This window comes from Callorhinus ursinus, unplaced genomic scaffold, assembly GCF_003265705.2.
Source record: "Callorhinus ursinus isolate GAN/ISIS: 27379988/994484 unplaced genomic scaffold, GSC_fseal_2.0 scaffold29, whole genome shotgun sequence".
In the NCBI taxonomy this organism is placed as follows: Eukaryota; Metazoa; Chordata; class Mammalia; order Carnivora; family Otariidae; genus Callorhinus; species Callorhinus ursinus.
This window is the reverse complement of record NW_027397091.1, coordinates 6,485,068-6,505,904: the sequence shown is the minus strand read 5'-3', so window position 1 is coordinate 6,505,904 and position 20,837 is coordinate 6,485,068. Positions and strand designations below refer to the sequence as shown.

Below are 20,837 nucleotides of genomic sequence, written 5' to 3'. Positions count from 1 at the left end.
TTTACTCTAGACAAGCACTGGGACACAACAAAATGGACATGGCCTCAACCATGGTAGAGCCTTTGCTCCGAAGACACATCCCATCCACACACACGGGTGACTCGTAGACTCCTACTAGGAATCTCTGGCACCGATATCCTAACGCACTTGAGGCAAGACAGATGCTCACTCAGACAGGTGAAAGGACTTGCTCGAGGTCGTAACTTGCAAATTATCTGGGTCAAGGCTCAAACCAGAGTCTTTTTGCCTTCATGTCCACTTACTTTCTGGGATTTTCCAAACCATACAGACTTTTCCTCAAATGCTTCAGGTCTGGATGCCAACGAGCTCTAAGCTTTGGGAATTTGAAAGCACAGGTAGTATTATCAGAACTGTTGTTTTGAAATCTGGCCTAGGGGCACCTGGCTGGCTCCGTTGGTAGAGCATGCGACTCTGGTTCTCAGGGTCTTGAGTTCAAGCCCCATGTTGGGCATGGAACCAACTTAAAAAGAATAAATAAATTTAAAAAATTTTAAATCTGATCTAGAGGAAGGAACAGGCCTGGGTGTTTTTGCAAAAACCTGGCTGATGCTAGGTGGTGCAGTTTTGGGTTGTTTCCATGTTCAGACCAACTGATTAAGTGCCCAGGAACCTGGCCATAACTTCCCTATCCTGTGAGGAAGAAGTCACACGGCTGAGATGACAAGGGTACTTGAAGGCAGGCAGATATAGAACTGCAAAATCCTTAGACCCACGCACCTTATCATCTCTACTGAGGCACAGGGATGGTAAGAAAATTGGCTATGGAGATATAGCCAGGAGGAGGAAGGAGTAAGACTCTAGTTCACCTTCCTTAAATTAAATTCCTGGTGTTCTCCAACCATGCACTCAGATCTCCTACCCGCACTTTGCCTGTCCCCTCCTCCCAAACAATTTTCCACATAGCTACCAAAAGTTAACTGTCTCCAAAATGTCTATCAGAGCACGTCATTCTCCACTTCCCATAACAACCAGAAAGAAATCCAAGCTCCTCGTCCCGGTTCTACACCCTTTATTCTCATACTTGAGTGTGCATCCATTTGTTCATCCTCTTGGATAGTTAGGCTTCTCAATTCCCTTTCTGCTTAGTTTATTTTTAGCTAAAACTTAGGCGATTTCTATTATAAGAAAAATGTTTCTTAGGTACTATGGAAGATAGGATGGTAAGTGCCATTCTGATTTCAGGAAGAGAAACCACCGAAGCGCATCCATAAACGTAGCCCTTCTCTGGTGTTCTCTGTGCCTGCATCAGAGCCCATCCTAGCTTCTGGTGCCAGAAATCCCCACCTCACCTTACAGTCCTTATCTTCCTTCACTTTCTACACCCACTGGGTGAGAAAATCCTCTGATTCATTCCTATACCCAGCCTGTCCCCTTACTTGCCCCCATGGTGTGGACACTGTCCATGTGTAACTTCAACTCTTACCCTCTAGCGCCCTCCCCTCTGCCCCAGGTAGACAAGCCTCTCCCCCCACGCACCCCACCCCCATTCCACACCCATGCTCTCGAGCAAGTGGGCTCCACCCGCATCTCAGCTACGCTTTGATCAGCTGGTTGACTATTCCGTCAAGACTCAGCCTGAAGGGGGCCTGCTCTCTTAGGCATCCCCCGTCAGCTTCTTGCACCTGACACCCCTTCCAGCCTCTCATACCACAAGGAATCCGACCGACCCACCACCTGCCTCATCACAACCTGACACTGGGGGAAAACAGAGGGGTGAGGGTGGCAGGGCGTCTAGGCCACATGCTGAGTTTCAAAATGAGACATCTGAACTTAATTTGTTGGATAACGAAGTGATCTCAACATATTTTTGGTTTTGCTTTAAATGTCCAATTCCAGTGAGGACTGAAGTTTGAAGAAAGTGAGATTTGTGGCAAGACAAGCAATTCCTGAACTAATAACCCCCAGGCACATGTAGTAATAGGTTCCTAGGATAAAAATACCAAAATTAAACTCCACTGAACTAATTTCCCTACTTTTTCTCCACTCCCCCAGTCCAAATTTGAAATTATGTTATTTTTGGCTTTGTGATTGGCAATTTTAGGCTTTAAATAATAGATGTATGAGCCTCTATTCCATGTACCACCAACTAAACATCAGCAATATCTCCCACTGAGAATATTAACCTTCTGGTCTTCCCTCTAATTCTCCAACCATTTCTACTTTCCAACTCCTCCCTGCACTCCTACTGTGCATGGGTAAAATTAATTTTTCATTCGGTTTTGTCACTACATTAAATGTTTTGTCCACCTTTTAGATAAGTTGAAAGACTAGGGGCACCTGGGTGGCTCAATGAGTTAAGCCTCTGCCTTCGGTTCAGGTCATGATCTCGGGGTCCTGGGATCCAGCTACACGTCAGGAATCCCTGCTCAGTGGGGAGTCTGCTTCTCCCTCTCCTTTTGCCCCTCCCCACCATATGTGCTTGCTCTCTCATGAGTGAGCATTCTCCCCCCATTTCAAATAAATAAAATCTTTAAAAAAAAAGTTGAAAGACTAATAAATATTATGACTATTATTACCATCAGGGTGAATCTGTAAGCATCCTTCCCTGCAAATACAAGTAATAGGCAAAATTCTTCTCTACTTTTTGAGCCTAATATCCAGACCCTGTCGGTACAAGTCAGTTTAAATGATCCAAAACTTGGGAAGATCTAAAAAAAAAAAAAGGCAATATATCCTCTTGACATTCTAAGGGAACACTGTCTAAGAGGCCTACCCAAGGAGGATTTATCTCTATAGAAGAAAGTACTTTTGGTTGACCAAAAGTAGTTACTATTTTTTAGGGCCCAGATTCTTTGCAGTTAGCTAGATACGTTGCAAATGTTTTGTGTCTGCAGAGATGCATGTGATTCATAGCTGGTAGAAAAGACAACCAGGAGTTACAGTTTTATTGCCCTACAGGACAACAAACCAGCTTTGTAGCGAAATTTGTCAAAAACTTGCATCAGCTTTCCTCTCTTGACTATACATATTTGACCCTTAAACAGCATGGGTCCACTTAGATGTGGAGGGTTTTGTTTCTGTTGTTGTTGTTGTTTTTTTGATAAATGCAGTACAGTACTGTAGATGGATTTTCCTTAGGCTTTTCCTAATAAGATTTTCTTTTCCATAGCTTACTGGATTATAAGAATACAGTAGATAATATATATAACATACAAAATATGTGTTACTCAAACGTTTTGGTTAAAGGCTTCTGGTCAACAGTGGGCTATTAGCGGCTAAGTTTTGGGGGGGGGTCAAAAGTGATACGTGGATTTTTCACTGCGTGGAGGTCAGGGCCCCGCCCCTTGAGTTGTTCAAAGGTCAACTGTCCAACTCTCTCCCTCCAATGCTCTTAGTACTAGCTTTACCATCCTGCCAGTGTCCTCACGGAGGGGTTAAATAAATCTTGAAGCCAAAATACTTTCTATGAGGGTTGTGTTTTCAGTTGTTTTTTTTTTTTTTTTTTTTGAAAATTATATTTAGAAAATTCTTCACTTCACTGATGAACAGCCTGGGGTGTGTAGGCTGTCCGGGCCTTTCAGAGCTTCACTGCATGGCCCTCCGTTCGATTTCAGAGCTGCCCTGGAAAGAGGCAACATCAGCCTGTCCCACTCAGCCCTACTTTAGGCTGGTCCTGATCCTGCACTTTGATATTCCACTGGGTCTGGTGATGGCATTAATTGTTTCCCTTGTCCTGGCAACAGCTGGAAGCACCTAAGGATTCCACCCAAGTGTGTCTTGGGGGAGGGGGCTGGGGGTAGAGGGTAGAAGGGGCTAGGAGAAAGATCAAGGCTTTGCCAGAATAGGGGGCTCTACCCAGGCGGCTTGCCTCAGTTACAATAAAGTCCCATGGGTGACAACAAGGGGTGGCCCCCACCTGGGGATCTGGGACGTGGGAAGGACCAGGGCCTGAGGTGAGTCATCTATGCAATACTTGAATCTCTGCTCTGGCTGCCACCAAGAAGAAATGGCTGAAGCAAACTGTAGATTCCCACCAACTGGACTGAGAACGCTGTGTGTTGAGAAATCTGGTTGTAGAGTGCCTGGGTGGCTCAGTTGGTTGAGCGACTGCCTTCGGCTCAGGTCATGATCCCGGAGTCCCCGGGACTGAGTCCTGCATCGGGCTCCCTGCTCGGCGGGGAGTCTGCTTCTCCCTCTGACCCTCTACCCTCTCGTGCTCTCTCTCATTCTCTCTCTCTCAAATAAATAAATAAAATCTTAAAAAAAAAAAAAAAAAAGAAATCTGGTTGTAGTTTGAGCTTGCTGTCGAGAACGGTGCTGCCCAGTAAGATAGGCACTGGCCACGTGCAGCTAGATAAATTTAAATTAAAATTAATTAGAGTGAAAAACCCAGTTCCCTCAAGCCCACCAGGCACATTTCAAGCGCCGGCCGGCCACATGTGGTTAATGGGCAGCACAGATACAGACCATCTTCATTAGGCAGAGCTCCACTGGTGACCACTTATCTGAGAGGATTATACAAGCTTATGCAAAAGCAAAGGTCTCAGGAAAGTCTGGCTCCCTTTTTACTTCAAACACTTGCTTCCAAAATACTCAGGATGAAGAGGGACTAAAATTTTCTGTTTTGCTTGAGAGAAAGGAAAAAAAATTTTTTTTTTTTTTTTTTTAACTTGGAGAAGAGACATGTGGAAAAGGGGACATGGGTAATAGGGAAACCGGAAAAGGACGCTGAGGGGCAGATTACAAAAAGAAGAGAAGGAGAGAAGCCGGCACGTGCATCTCAGTGTGAGAGAGGGAGCAAGAAGACAATGAGGGCCACTCCCTGGCCAGCCTGGCGAAGGAAATTTGTTCAGCACCATCTCGGATGTTTAATTTTGAAGTGAGTCCTCTTGTGTGCTCCAATCCGCCTCTGCTTCCACCAAATCTTACGTGAACGTCTATTTCACACAACAGTCTTGTTCTGGGGATTTGATGACATATACAAAGGACTCAGAGAGCGAAACCAACCAGAGCAGGGAACAGTCCTGGGAACGGAGAGGTTAAGAAGGCACTGAGGATGTGAGTCATCACCAAGAGAGTGTCAGCAGGTAGGAATTCTAGGAAAGACCGGGGAAGGCCCAGTGTAGCCAGGGCATAAGATCTTCAGCCTTTTAATGTTTTCAAAAGAAAGTCAGGAGACTGAGCTGGAGACATTTGGGTTGCAAGTGTTTTAAAAAAGTACTGCTATTTTTCGCCTCTGCAATAGAAAAATCTCTGCTTTAAAGACTGAATAACAAGCATCCCTTAGGAAACGAAGTACATTTTGCATTTAAGTAACTTATAAATCAAGTAGAGTTAGGTAAAAAGCAGACTTGCAAGTGGCATGGGAATATAATCAGGGGCTACAACGCAAGCTGCTATGTTAAAGTCTCTAAAAATGAGGCCTACCTCAAAAGCAATACAGAAATAATAAAATAATGCTTACACGCAGTTGCACTGATTACAGTTATTGGCAAAATAACATATACTTTTAAAATAATGACTAGTAGGGGCACCTGGGTGGCTCAGTCAGTTAAGCATCTGCCTTCCACTCAGGTCATGATCTCAGGGTCCAGGGATCGAGACCCACATTGGGCTCCCTGCTCAGCAGGGAGTCTGCTTCTCCCTCTCCCTCTGGCCCCTCCCCTGGCTTGTGCACACTCTCTCTCTCTCTCAAACTCTGTTTAAGATAAACAAAATCTTAAAAAAAAAAAAAATAGCGACTAGTAAACACTTTTCTGACCTGTGCATGCTCACCCATAGCCTGACACCCTTCCTTGCCTTCTTTAAACACATACGTGGAACATAATTTAATATTTGGCTGATCCCTAAGGCCCTCATGATAATGTTGTCACATGGTGCTGAAGGCATTTATGCTCCTTTGTAAGTGGTCCCTTTGCTATGACACTTTTGGGATGCTCAGGCTGTGTTTTCTCAAATTTCTGTCCCCCCCCCGCTTGCCATCAGCTGTCATTTCCCACTGCTGTTCACACACACCGTAGAAACAAACCTTTTCTGCTTGCATTTTGTTGCCTTTAATATTTTAGCAGCCATGGCTCCAAAGAACTGAATCTTACAGGACTGGGAAATGGTAATAAAAGTGGCCACGGTCCAGTTTCTAATACTGTGACTTTCTCGTTTGATATGTTGTTATGAAGAGAGACATCTACTTTATTAAGTGAAAACTTGTTTTGCTTAAATCCTGATATCACTTAAAGTTGAAAGCTGAGCTGGGTTGTAGTCAATCCTTGTTCAAGATTTTGACCTCTACCTCATTTTCAGAGGAACCTGGGTGAAAAGCAATTGCCCTTAGAAGCCCACGCAAATCAGTGTTTTCTAAATATGAGTGAGTTGTGATGATTAATAGCTAAAGAAACTCATCCTGAGAAATAAAAATAATAACCTCTTGTTCATCAAATCACAGTTCACTTGATAAAGCATAAAAACAGTACTTTTTTCCTCTAATGTGTTTCTGCTTATATGATAGTAGTCAAGATACTCAGCCAGTGATTATATTTAATCTCTTCAAAATGACCTTCTCTGAATCATTAGGAGCCATGTAGTATTTATTTTTAAGTAATCCTGTAGATTTCCGGTGCTTGGGATGCTGCCTGAGGAAACTGCCAAACTTTAGGACACTCTAGTAGATCCAGGAAATGATGTCCCACCAGCTCATGACCAAGGGTCAATGGTCACTACCTTAGTGACTCTAGTACCCAACCTGGACCTGGCTTACCTGGGAAAAACACTTGTAAGTGCTTCTAAGCCAGTCCTTGGCCTTCTGGGTAAAGTGGATAAAATCAGCCAACTGCAATAACTTACTTTGTATTAAACTTGAACTATATCAAATTGTTGATATTGGTCATTTTTTATTTAAAAGATGAAAACTGTCACACGATTTACCCTAATATTTTGAATCTATTGAGGTTCAGATCCCCATACAGATCTTGAAGATTATCAAGTACTCGCACCATTTCACTTATCAAGAAAAGGAACAAGCAATAGAACCAGACCAAGTTGGAAACATTTCTACCTAAAATACTCTGTAATCTACATCTACAGTGAGTTTGGCAGTTTCAGACATCCTGCTAGTCCCCAGAGAAAGATACGTAAAAGATGGTCTTTGATCTCAAGAAACTCAGAATACAGTAGAAGACACAAAAACAATAAATAAAATGCGAATGCAGTGTAGTATGTGCAAGGGTTGGTGAGTGGTGGCACAAAGAGGTTATCAATTCTTATTGAATGGTTCAAGGATGGGGATCAAAGAGGCAGAGATTTCTCATCTGGGCTTTGAAGGATGAGTAGGAGTTCATCAGTCAAATTAGGAGGAACAAGTGCATTTTAGGAAAAGAGAGCAGCATGCACAAAGCATGTAACAGAATAGTATCTTGGGGGAACTGCCAGGGAATTTTTATGGCTAAAGCAGAGAGTGTGTGTAGGAAACTGGTGGGAAATGAGGTTGCACTATTAGGCAGGAGCCAAATCAAGGAAGGCCTTGTATTTCACTTTATCCCACAATACGGAGTCATGGAATCCTTCGAAATAGAGAAAAGCAAGTCCTGATTTAGATTTTCAAAAGATTACAATCACAACTTGGGAAGAGAGAAAAAAAGAACAAACAAAAAAAGACTGAAAGAAAACTGCCAAAGAACTAATAGTGGTTGCCTCCAGCAGGCGAAATATTTTCTGAGTCTTCTCATAGCAGAGCGAGCCTAGCTGTTCCTTCAGGGAAGGAGCCAAGCTTGTCCTATAAACAGCTGTCACTTCAATATTTTAATTCAGTACAAGGAATAGTGACCACACTGGGGCCCATCCTTTGCCTTTCTCAATTTTATTTACTTGCAAAGCAATTACAGTATAAATCTAGAGGGTATTAGGATACACATTTTGGAAAAACCAAGTCGACAAGTACTGAGTCATGTCAGTCCACAGACCTCATGAAAAGGCCCGACAATCCAAACCTCTGAGTGGGCCACCACCATCAGCCACCGCATACATTCCGGTGATTTCGAGGGGAACCAATTCTGACTGGAGATGGAAGTCTTAGCAAGTTGTACATTTCACTTTGCCTCAGCGTCTCCTCACCCTCCCTTGCCCAATCCACCTCAAACTCAAGTATAATCCAAGAAATGCGATACATTTACAATGCTGATGAGGCTTCAACTCACTGACCTAAACTTCCCCAATGGATTGGTGGCCCCAAGCCCCTGCTCTATAGAAAGTCTGGAGCCAACAGCGCCTTGCAAAGGGCACAAATAATAAATGATAGAAAGCCCGGCCATGCAAAGCTTTCACCCAACTGTTCTGTACGAATGAAACCAGCAAAGCAAACAACTAGCACAAAGTCCAATCACTATTCCATTTATAACAAATACAAAGTTTTATGTAGAAAGCCTGCCAAAAGCACTTCGTTAGGCAAAAACTGTTACTACATGAAACCCATCTGTAAAACCACGGTAATAATAGCAACAACCTTATAAGGTTGTTGTGAAGAATTAAACAAATAATACACACAAGTGCTTAGAAAACTGTCTGGCACTCAGTGAGCACTCAATAATTTATAGCATCATTATCGTGATTATATCTGGCACACGGTAAGTGCTCAATAAATTACAGTATCATTATCATTATTATATCTCATAACTTGCCTCTTTCCAACTATTCCAACTTATAAATCTCAAAGATGTTCTTACTTATGTCAAAGACTATTTACTCAATACTGTAATTAAAATGAAATAATTATAAGAATGTTTTGAGAGAAAAGATTAGTAACACTTCTTTACCTCTTCATATCTGTCAAAAATGGCTCCTTCTTGCAAAAAGGAAGGAACTTCCTTCTGCCAGTTAAATTCATAAGGTTTGGCCATGATTACACTCAAGACCTAAAAAACGAAAAAGAACATCTCATTAGTGTGCAAAATTCAAAAACAAGCAAAGACCAAAAGTTAATCGCTTTATATTTATGCGTTTGCAAAAGCTCTTCTTCAGATGCGTAGAATAAGCCCATGAATTGTCTCTTTCTTCTTCTTTCCTTCATCCGATTCTAACTTTCCTTCCCCTTGTCTCTAAACCTAGGGAAACACAGTTGGCCCTTGAACAACACGGGTTTGACACGGGTCCACTTATAGGGGGATTTTTTTTTTTTTAAATAAATATAGGACAGTACTTAAATGTATTTTCTCTTAGGATTTTCTTAACATTTTCTTTTCTCAAGCTCACTTTATTGTAGAAATACAGTAATATACTACATATAATGTACAAAATATGTGTAACCAACTGTTATGTTATTGGTAAGGCTTCTGGTCCCCAACAGTAAGCTATTAGTAGTTAAGTTCTGGTGGAGTCGAAAGTTATATGTGAATTTTTGATCACGTGGGAAGTTAGAGCTCCTATAACTCCCACATTGTTCAAGGGTCAACTGTAATATCCACAGCGAGGTGATCAACCAGAGGTGATCATTTGGGAAGCTTCCCCTCCCTCTTTGAATAATATAAGATAATAAGATATATATTTTAATCTGATGGCAACAGAAAAAAGAATCCATAAACCTGACCCTCTTTACAGGAGAGGCCTGCTGCAAAGGGTGGGTGGTTCTACAAGCCTACACTGTGAGCCTAAAGGTGAATGCATAGGCAGTGGAGTCCACTGATTGTTGGGTTGCAGAATCAAATGGAAGTAACTGGAATTTTTTTTATTGCTCTTGGTTCTCTCAAAAGCTCTCTCACCCCTTCCTCACATGGGCCCCTCAGGGAACTGCAAAAGGTCTGCTTTCTAGCATGGGCAGCATATGACACTGAAAGAGAGCATGGGCATTCTTCAGGGTGGCTGCCTGCACTTAGGAAGAAGTCAGCACTCCTTCTACCCATACTTCTTAGCATTACGCACCATGGTGTACTTGTAGTAGTTGCAAGCGGGACATTTTCAATGAAAAGGTCAGCATCCAACAAAGAATTATCAAGTATTTAAGCGATGCCAAGAACATGGAAGATGGACACCAAACCCAGTAAGTAGAACCGACACCTGAGAAAACAGAGTTAACAGGACCGACAGAACCTGACTTTGGGGGCACCTGGGTGGCTCAGTTGTTAAGTGTCTGCCTTCGGCTCAGGTCATGATCCCAGGGTCCTGGGATCGAGTCCCACATCGGGCTGCCTGCTCTGTGGGAAGCCTGCTTCTCCCTCTCCCACTCCCACTGCTTGTGTTCCTGCTCTCACTATGTCTCTCTCTGTCAAATAAATAAATAAAATTTTAAAAAACAAACAAAAAAAGAACCTGACTTTGGCTTACGTGTGGCTAATAAGTGTGGGAGGAAACAGGGCATTCAGTTCCAAAAATATAATTAACTAGAAATTTAAAAGTGATTGTTGAAATCAAACTCTTAACAGGTAAGCTGAATTATAAAGAGAACTCAGCTGAAGGGCTGAGCCAAGGGATTCTCAGAGAAATGCAACACAAAAAGAAAGCACAATGGAAAAATTTAGAGAGGTGGGAAATAGAAGTCGAGGGTTCAACGATGACCCAACAGAACAGCTTCTTCTATTAGAAGGCAAGAAAGCAGAGCCAGTGGAAGGACTAATCAAAGCAACGGTGGAAGAACACTTCTGAAATCTGGATATTTGCATATTCAGATTTGAGTCCTCAGCATGAATATCGGAGTCCTCATTTGAAAAAAATCCACTAATGCAAGCAGTATAAATGGGGAGAGGGGAGATACACACACCTAAACATACCTTCGGGGGACACTGAGACAAAAGATATGAAGGGAAGTTAAAAATTCCTCAGAGATGCACAGAAGGAAGACAATTCAGAGGTGAATGACAAGCAGACGGAAATCAGGCATACTGTCCGCAATATTGCAACCTCAGAAGTCTGAGGGGCAATAATTTTGGACTTGAAATTGTGTCCGATCAACTAATAGCTTAATGTTTAGGAGAAAATAGAGGTATTTATGGACTTGCAAGTTAAAAGAAAGATTTAATGATCTGCTCTGAAAGATTTAAGGTGTTACATGCTCTGTCATGAAGAAAAATGTAGAAAAGGGATAGAGGAAGTAATGCGGACACAGTGAGAGAAGAAAGAAGAAAAAAAGTCTGCTCTTAAGTTTTACTTACTATACAAAAAAAAAAAAAGACAAAGAAATTATAATAATCTTGCTCCTAATTTGCTGATTATATCAATACAGAGGTTGTGGCAACTGACGTGGTGAGAGGAAAGGTAGTACGGACCAAAGGGAGGCCAACCATTTTGGGAGTGGAATATCGGTATTTGAGACTCTATAGACACTGGCAGAAAAATAGAAGTTTAAGGGGCGCATGGGTGGCTCAGTTGGTTAAGCGACTGCCTTCGGCTCAGGTCATGATCCTGGGGTCCTGGGATCGAGCCTCGCATTTGGGCTTCCTGCTCAGTGGGGAGCCTGCTTCTCCCTCTACCCCCAACCCCCTGCTTGTGATCTCTCTCTCACGCGCTCTAATAAATAAATAAAATGTTAAAAAAAATAGAAGTTTAAGAATTTAAGAATTTTCCTATAGGAAATTAAAAATGGAAAGTAAAACCTGCACACTGTTAGAGGGGGGAAACAGAACAAAGAAACATGAGTCCCCTTTAAAAAGAAAACAGATGAGGGGAGCGAGGGGAAAAAAGAACACACTATAAATGGAAAACACCAAATAAAATGACAACATATCCCTAGCTATAACACATACGAATTGGCTAAATTCACTTATAAAAAGAAAAGACAGAGGCTTTGACATTAGGTAACATTATAGTTGTTTACCAGAAATATTTATAAAAAAATGATACAGGAAGTTCAAAAATGAAGGGATGAAAAAAAACAACAACAATGTAATAGACACATGTTAGGAAGAAAAGCGAACAGGGGTCCACAGTAATGGAGCAGACAAAACAGATGCAGGGAAAACAGCAAGAGACAGTGACAAATCATATTAGGAAAAGGGATGATCACAATTATTTAGCAGTCATTAATATTAAAGCATGTGAGCAGACAGCATCAGAACATATACTGAAAAACTGGTAAATTACAAAGAAATCTGGCAAAGTCACAAACATATTAGGAGACAATGAATGATTCTCAGAAATGAAATAAGACAAAAATGTAAGGATATTGAGGATTTGAATATCACACTGACTAGTTTAATCAAAACAATTCAGATGACTTAAACACATTACTGAATTTAGACATGCCCCTGCCTCTTTCTTTACATATATACATATATAAAATATATACATATATAATATTGAATCCTGAGTATAATAGATAATATATTATTATTATGTTTTCTTCACTCCCTCTTTGTATTCCGGGTACCCCATACACACATATAATAATCTCAGAATCTAATCATAATTGGGACACAGAGAAAAACCTCAGCATTTTTCGAAAGGCAGAAATTAAGGTGGCCATGCTCATTGGCCCCAACTAGGCCAACTTACAAATTAATGAGAGCACATAAAATCTATATGCATACAAGTTCAATATAAACATACACAGACTTCTAAATAATTCTTCAGTAAAGCAAAATAGTCAAAGCAAAAATTATAAGTTTCTTAGAAATGAAAGGTGGGAGCACTGTGCATCAAAACCTAGGTATGTAATATATAGCCAAAAATTGTTTAAAAATGATCAGTAAAAGTTAATTGCTTTCTAAATATTTACATGAGATAAGCATTTGGCAAGTGCTGGGGAGAGAGAAGGATGGGGAAGGAGGAGGAAGATGTATAAACTCACAATGTGCATGATGACAAGGAGGTGTAATTACACACAGAAGAAAAACACATGACAGAATACTATGTTTAATTTTAACCAAAATATCTAAACACCTAAATAAAGTGGATGGGGTTTTCAAAGTTAAAATAAATTTGACTCAAAAAAAAAAAAAAAGAGAATACTTAAATTGAACAGTGACTTTGGAAGAAATTGAAAAAAAATAATAAAAGGGGGCGCCTGGGTGGCTCAGTTGTTAAGCATCTGCCTTCGCCTCAGGTCATGATCCCAGGGTCCTGGGATCGAGCCCCGCATTGGGCTCCCTGCTCGGCTGGAAGCCTGCTTCTCCCTCTCCCACTCCCCCTGCTTGTGTTCCTGCTCTCACTGTGTCTCTGTCAAATAAATAAAAATCTTAAAAAATAATAATAATAAAAGATTAGACCCAACATAGGTTTATAGGTGAGTTCTAACAAATTTTCAAGGAAAAGGCACATCCTACACACCTAACATTTTTCCAGGACATAAGAAAAAATAAGTTACTACCTGACTTATTCCACAAGTCCCATCATTGGGTCCTGACAAGGATACCATAAGGTAGGTGAACAAAACACCAACCAATGTCAGAGTTCAATTCTCACAGAGAAAAAGTTCTAGCTAAAATATGAGCAAATCTATACCAGAAAGTTGCTAAAAGAAGATGAACTCAACCTAAATGTGAAAGGTCTCTAACACATACTATTAAATAAAAATAGGAAGCCACAGAATGATATATGAACCGTGTGATACCATTTACCTACATACACAGCTACAGAATAAGAACAATGTAATACCACCTATGTAAACACACAGACCTGAGAAAAACCTATATATTTCTTTAGGTACATAAATGTATATATAAATTATTAAAACATTTGGAAATTTATGGGACACATGGGTGGCTCAGTTGGTTATTAAGCATCAGACTCTGGGTTTTTGCTCAGGTCATGATCTCAGGGTTGTGATATTGAGTCCAGTGTTGGGCTCCATACTGCTGAGCATGGAGCCTGCTTGGGATTCTCTCTCTCTCCCTCTGCCCCTCCCCCCACTCACATTCTCTCACACTTGTGCCCCCCCCCCCCCCCAAAAAAAGGAGTTTATAACCCTATCTACTTCTGGGGAAGAAATAAAGATTGAGGCTGAAAATCAAGGTATCTTAATGTTATCTTTGTGATGCACATTTTTATTATAGGAATGTATTCTTGCATGTATGTGCTGTGAGGAATTCTTAACCTCAGGAAACAACTGAAGGTTGCTGGAGTGGTGGGGGGTGGGAGGGATGGGGTGGCTGGGTGATAGACATTGGGGAGGGTATGTGCTATGGTGAGCGCTGTGAATTGTGCAAGACTGTTGAATCAGACACCTGTACCCCTGAAACAAATAATACATTATATGTTAAAAAAAAAAAAAAAAAGAAGATAGCAGGAGGGGAAGAATGAAGGGGGGGAATCGGAGGGGGAGACGAACCATGAGAGACAATGGACTCTGAGAAACAAACTGAGGGTTCTAGAGGGGAGGGGGCGGGGGGATGGGTTAGCCTGGTGATGGGTATTAAAGAGGGCACGTTCTGCGTGGAGCACTGGGTGTTATGCGCAAACAATGAATCATGGACCACTACATCCAAAACTAATGCTGTGATGTATGGTGATTAACATAATAAAAAAAAGGATGCAAATTTCAAAGAGAAAAAAAAAGTTGAAATCCTACAGATAAGCAGATGTGTTATTCTTTAGTCCCAAACAATTTAAAACAGAAGAATGTATTAAGTCATGTTTCAGGGCAGCTTCCTCACAACGGCAACCATTGCCGTTCAAAGGAGGAACTACTCCATTACTCACTACTGACCAGGCTAAAGGCAGGTGAAAGCAGGAAGGGCGTCCTAACCAGCCCGGCTGAGGTTCATCAGCACCAAGGCTTCCCATGGAAAGCCAAGATGAGCCAGGCGGCAGAGAGTTTGAGAAGGGAGAGGTGTTTCATCCCAGTCCACATGTCTGTATCCCCAATCCTGACTGTCGTTGGGTCTCTCTTCCTAATTCTCTCCATTCCTATCAGTTCGTCTTTCTCTGTGTCTTTCCAGGTCTTTTTCTTGGTGTCTATACTGGAGAGACAGACACCTACACACAGCCCGTTCACCCAAGGTGGGTTAGAAGCGAGCTTCTGGTACAATGCTGTGCATTCACGCTTTCTATGCCATAAAACAGATCTGCAGAGCAAAACAGACCTGTCAGGCTCTCATGGATGTGTTATTCAGTGATCTGTAATGAGAATAACCAACTACAGAGAGCTAAGTGATAGCAGTGAAGACAGATGAGAGAGCTAAATGGTGGCCTCCCCGGTTGTCCAGACTTCAGAAATCAGTGGGCAAAACACCTCTCCTTCGTGGAACTTTGTGTTCTACGATTTTTCACTCCTCAACCACCCCTTTTAATATTTCCCTTTGATTTTATTTTAAAGAAAACAGCAATGACAGGCTTCTGATATGAAATGTTCCTATCGAAAATGGAAAGAAAGCTTCTATCGACTCGCATCATCTTTCATTGGTTTAACTGGTTCTCCCAGGATCTTTTCAGCAAAAGGACACAACACGGTCCCCAGTACACAATGTTTCTTAGATTTCACTATTATCTTTACCACTAAAATATTCATCTCTACCTTGGGTACAAATTTCATCACAATGGTCTCATTATGGGAAGAACTTAGGTGGGGGCTAATGGAAAGAGGGTACTCTTGACCTCAATCTCTAAAGAGATCTGCAGTGGAGATGGTAGCTCATTTCATGGCTTACTTTTTCAGAGCTTTGGGGTTCTGAACAATATAAGTGGCATTTTCACAAAATGACACCAGAGTATCCTGAATCTCAACTTTGAACCGGTGTGTGGGGGCTGTTCTTTGCATTGCCCCGGAAATACGTTCTTGGGTCCAGCATCAGGAGCAGCAGTGGCTTAGTTTATGTAGATGGTATAACTATGACCTACAGACTCAAAAACGTCAGCCCAGCCTTCACAGCAGTTTGATCCAGGTAATTGATTTTAAAATGGTAACAAATGAAGGACCATGTCGTAGTCCAACTGACTCCAGAGAAAATTAAAGAGACCGTTCCTTATTTTAAAAAAGGCAGGGAGGGCGGTAATGGCCACTCTATGACTATGTCATTTTTGCAATCATCTCAAAGCTCCACCTACCAGCTGTTTAAAAGAAAAAAAAAAAAAAAATGCTTTCCCTGTGCCATGCCAAAGCCTCCTCTTCTCAAATTCTCTGGTTGGCCTTCTAAGGCCTCACTTACACAGGATACTTCAAGGTTCAATTGCCTCCCCCTAGAGCACCACCTCTCCCTACAGAGCCCATAGGAAAGGGTCCTCCTCCTCGAGGGACACAGGAAGTGAAGGAGAATTTACACAAAGAATGGATATGTAACTTGGCACCTTTTCCAGAGTAAACACTGGAGTGAGCAGCTACTGGAAGGATGCCAGTGGGCTTTTAAATAGTCTTATTGTTTCTCAATTCTTATGCAACTGGAACAGATTAGCTATTGCACTGGCTGCAGAGGAAAAGCTCCCTGGACTGCAGAGCTTGGCAGAGAGGGGACAAGAAAGGAGGGGAGCCCTAGAAGGCCTTGCTTCATAACAAGTGGCAAAAAGCTCCTTCTAAAGAAGATGATGAGAAACTGAAAGTGTTAGTAAAGGTCAACAGGGGAGCTCAGGCAGGCTACTGGGGACCAATTATCAAATTTTCAAGTAAGACATGCACATTATGCATGATGAGGGCCTTCCATCCATTCATCCGCTCAGGTGAGGAGAACTGGGGAAGAACAGTTCTTAATTTGTTGGCCACTCTGCCCTGCATCTTTAAATCTGCTGTCTTGTCTCCCTGGCTGGACCTATTCTCAAGACCTACAGACTTACAAGACCACCTATCCTAGATATGCTGGATCAATTCTGAAGTCAACTCTGCCCATCCCACACCACCTCCCCAGACAGTTGGGTCAAAACTTTGGTGAAGAATTTTTTGATTCTGGACACATGCCTCATGTTCTGGTAGAGAGTGAACAGGGAGAAGTATGTGAAATCAGGTATATTTAAGGTCCTGGTAGGCTGGATAATGTCCCCCTACCTAAAGATACCCACATTCGAATCTTTGAAATCTGAGTGTTACCTTACATGGCAAAAAAGAACTCTGTAGATGTGATTAAATTAAGGGTCTCAGGATGGGGAGATTATCTTGGATTATCCAAGTGGGCCCTAACTACAATCATCACTAAGTGTCCTCATAAAAGGGAGGCAGAGGGAGATTTGACACAGACAGAAGAAGCTGAAGCAATGTGACCACAGAGGCAGAGACTGGAGAGATGCCACCACAAGCCAAGGAGTGTTGGCAGCCACAAAGAGTTGAAAGAGTCAAGGGACAGATTCTCCCCTCTCGCCTGGACGGAGATGGCCCCACAAACACCTTCATTTCAAACTTCTGGCCTCTAGAACTGTGAGAGAATAAATTTCTGTTGTTTTCAGCCACAAGTTTGTGGTAATTTTTTTTTTTTTTTAACAGCTGGAGGAAAGGAGTAAAGATATTTCTACAGTATAACTTTCCCAGGATCCAAATGTCTTTTAACAATTTTGCACCTCCACAATAAATACAAACTTTAAATATACCTTGCAGCTTCCCCCAAATCAACCAAGACAGTCTTCATTTTTTGTTTCTATTTGTGAACAAATCCATTGGAAAAATCACTTGCTTCCACATGATAACATATAGTTTTGAAGCAAACAAAAATGCACTGTGGCTCACATTTGAATTTCCTTTAGTGTAACTTTTATCTTCTACCTTCAACCTTATGACAAAAATGTTCCAGAAAAAAATTAATCCCTTTCTATCCAACCATACAAATCCCATTAAACTAAATAACCCATGGCCTGAGGTGATCCCATGATGAGAACAACTAAGGTTGTCTTCCAGAACACAGAGGGCTGGGATAAAATTTCCACCGATTTAACATGAATTAGTTGATTATCAAACACATTTCAATGTCTTGCTCTTCAATCTTTAAATAAGATACCCTTATATTCCTAAAAACATCTACATTGGATCACCCAGAGCTTTGAATAAATGGCTTCCCTTCAAGGGACCTAATTTGACACTGATATATTGCATCATTAATGACAATTTCCCCCTTTTGCTAAAAATACTTACTTTTTCATCAAGCCATTAAGTAGCCTTTTCCAAAAGCACATAAAGAGTGCAAGATTATGAAAATGACTATTAATAGGCAATGCTGTTGAAGGTTGGGGGTAAGTGCATTCTTGTACAGTTTGGAGAAAAGGAATTTTGCAATCCATTTCTATAGCCTTGAAACATCCATACATGCACATTTTTTACAACAGAAAAAGATTAGCAAAACATATACCAAAACACAAGATATACAAGTAGTATATCTCAGTGATAGAATTTTAGGTGATATTTTAATATTTTCTGTGTGTTTTAAAATACTTACAGTGACTATGTTCTTTTTAAAGATTTTATTTATTTGACAGAGAGACACTGCAAGAGAGGGAACACAAGCAGGGAGAGTGGAAGAGGTAGAGGGAGAAGCAGGCTTCCCGCCAAGCAGGGAACCCGATGCAGGGCTCGATCCCAGGACCCTGGGATCATGACCTGAGCCGAAGGCAGACGCTTAACCATCTGAGCCACCCAGGTGCCCCAACAGTGACTATAATTTTTATATTCAGGAAAATATGTTCTCTAAAGAGAAGATGACATTAAAAATCTTAATTTAATATAAATAATGTCCATGTTTTCCAACAGAAATCCCAGCAAGAACAAAGAGCAGGAAGAAACTAATAAAACTATAAAAAATGTTCTCCTTTTCAAGATTTAAAATCTTGACTGTACATTGGGAGCCTTCACACACACCGATTATGACTGGTTCCTAGGAAGAGCCACTTAATAATACTGATTAATGGGGCACCTGTGTAGCTCAGTCTGTTAGGCAACTGCCTTCAGCTGGGGTCATGATCTCAGGGTCCTGGGATCAAGCCCCACATCAGGCTCTCTGCTCAGTGGGGAGCCTGCTTCTCCCTCTCCCATTCCCCCTGCTTCTGCCTTTCTCTCTGTCAAATAAATAAAATCTTTAAAAAATAATAATACTGATTAAAATTTGGGTATTAACTCCAAAGCCTCTACTGTACTTATCCTTGGGAGCAAAACAGATTATGGTCGTGCTTGATTTAGTCTTTAATAAACTCTGAACTACAAAGAAACCTAAGGCCTCTGCCATGATAAATCTATAAAATTTACCATAAATATGTAATAAATATTTTATCAATAAAGCACCACCTGGTTTAAAATAATTTCCTGGCATTTATAAAACACACACACTGAATAGAAATAAAATGAGAATGGCAAACATCTGCTCTTTGTCTCTATCTTCCCTCAACATTAGCAAGAGGCAGGTGTTTCTTAGAATTTAATAATTATAGAAGAGATGAATAAAAATACTATGAATTTACTTTTATAAATTTATTAGGGGATACCTATGATATTATTGGTTTTATTACATAAGAATTTTATAAAACATCTAGAAGATGTTTTGTTATCGGGATTATTTAGTACCAGCTTAATTTGAATATAATGAATAATTGCTAACATATAATTCAGTCTGTAATGACCAATTTGCAAAGAAATCAGAATATGACAAAGTATACAGTTTTCCAAGGAAAGAACCGAAAAGGACATCTAAGTTCATGTGTCAACCCTTCAAGAGCCTCTTAAATACAGTGAGGGCTGAAACTGTATTAAAAGTAGTTGTCCAAAAGCAGGAAAGAATGTCCAATGGAAAAAAGACAGTCTCTTCAACAAATGGTGTTGGGAAAATTGGACAGCCACATGCAGAAGAATGAAACTGGACCATTTCCTTACACCACACACAAAAAGAGACTCAAAATGGTTCAAAGACCTAAATGTGAGACAGGAGTCCATCAACATCCTAAAGGAGAACACAGGGAGCAACTTCTTCGACCTCAGCCGCAGCAACTTCTTCCTAGAAACATCGCCAAAGGCAAGGGAAGCAAGGGCAAAAATGAACTATTGGGACCTCATCAAGATAAAAAACTTTTGCTCAGCAAAAGAAACAGTCCACAAAACCAAAAGACAACTGACAGAATGGGAGAAGATATTTGCAAATGACATATCAGATAAAGGGCTAGTATCCAAAATCTATAAAGAACTTCTTAAACTCAACACCCAAAGAACAAATGATCCAATCAAGAAATAGGCAGAAGACATGAACAGACATTTTTTCCAAAGAAGACATCCAAACGGCCAACAGACATATGAAAATGTGCTCAACATCGCTCGGCATCAGAGAAATCTATATCAAAACCTCAATGAGATATCACCTCACACCAGTCAGAATGACTAAAATTAACAAGTCAGGAAATGACAGATGTTGGTGGGGATGTGGAGAAAAGGGAATCCTCCTACACTGTTGGTGGGAAAGCAAGCTGGTGCAGCTGGAAAACAGTATGGAGGTTCTTCAAACAGTTGAAAATAGAGCTACCCTACGATCCAGCAATTGCACTACTGGGTATTTACCCCAAAGATAAAAATGTAGGGATCCGAAGGGGTACGTGCACCCCGATGTTTATAGCAGCAATGTCCACAATAGCCAAACTGTGGAAAGAGCCAAGATGTCCATCGACAGATGAATGGATAAAGAAGTGGTATATGTATGTATACACACACACACACACACACACACACACACACACACACACACACACACACTGGAATATTACGCAACCATCAAAAAGAATGAAATGTTGCCATTTGCAACAATGTGGATGGAACTGGAGGGTGTTATGCTGAGCAAAATAAGTCAATCAGAGAAAGACATGTATCATATGATCTCACTGATATGAGGGATTCTTAATCTCAGGAAACAAACTGAGGGTTGCCGGAGTGGTGGGGGGTGGGAGGGATGGGGTGGCTGGGTGATAGACATTGGGGAGGGTATGTGCTATGGTGAGCACTGTGAATTGTGCAAGACTGTTGAATCACAGATCTGTACCTCTGAAACAAATAATACATGTTAAAAAAAAAAAAAAAG

General features: G+C 41.1%; 1 protein-coding gene across 15 annotated transcripts in view; it reads right to left on the bottom strand.

The window, feature by feature from the left end:
* The window catches only part of PLCB4 (phospholipase C beta 4), a 414,054-nt gene that overhangs the window by 164,064 nt on the left and 229,153 nt on the right, over positions 1–20,837 (bottom strand). For all 15 annotated transcript variants that reach the window (XR_012374116.1, XM_073878371.1, XM_073878370.1 and 12 more), the window contains one exon: positions 8,766–8,864. Coding sequence is in view for 14 of the 15 variants with exons in the window: in XM_073878371.1 (XP_073734472.1) it covers positions 8,766–8,864 (99 nt within the window). In the remaining variant the exon portion in view is untranslated. The remainder of the gene's footprint in view (positions 1–8,765; positions 8,865–20,837) is intronic.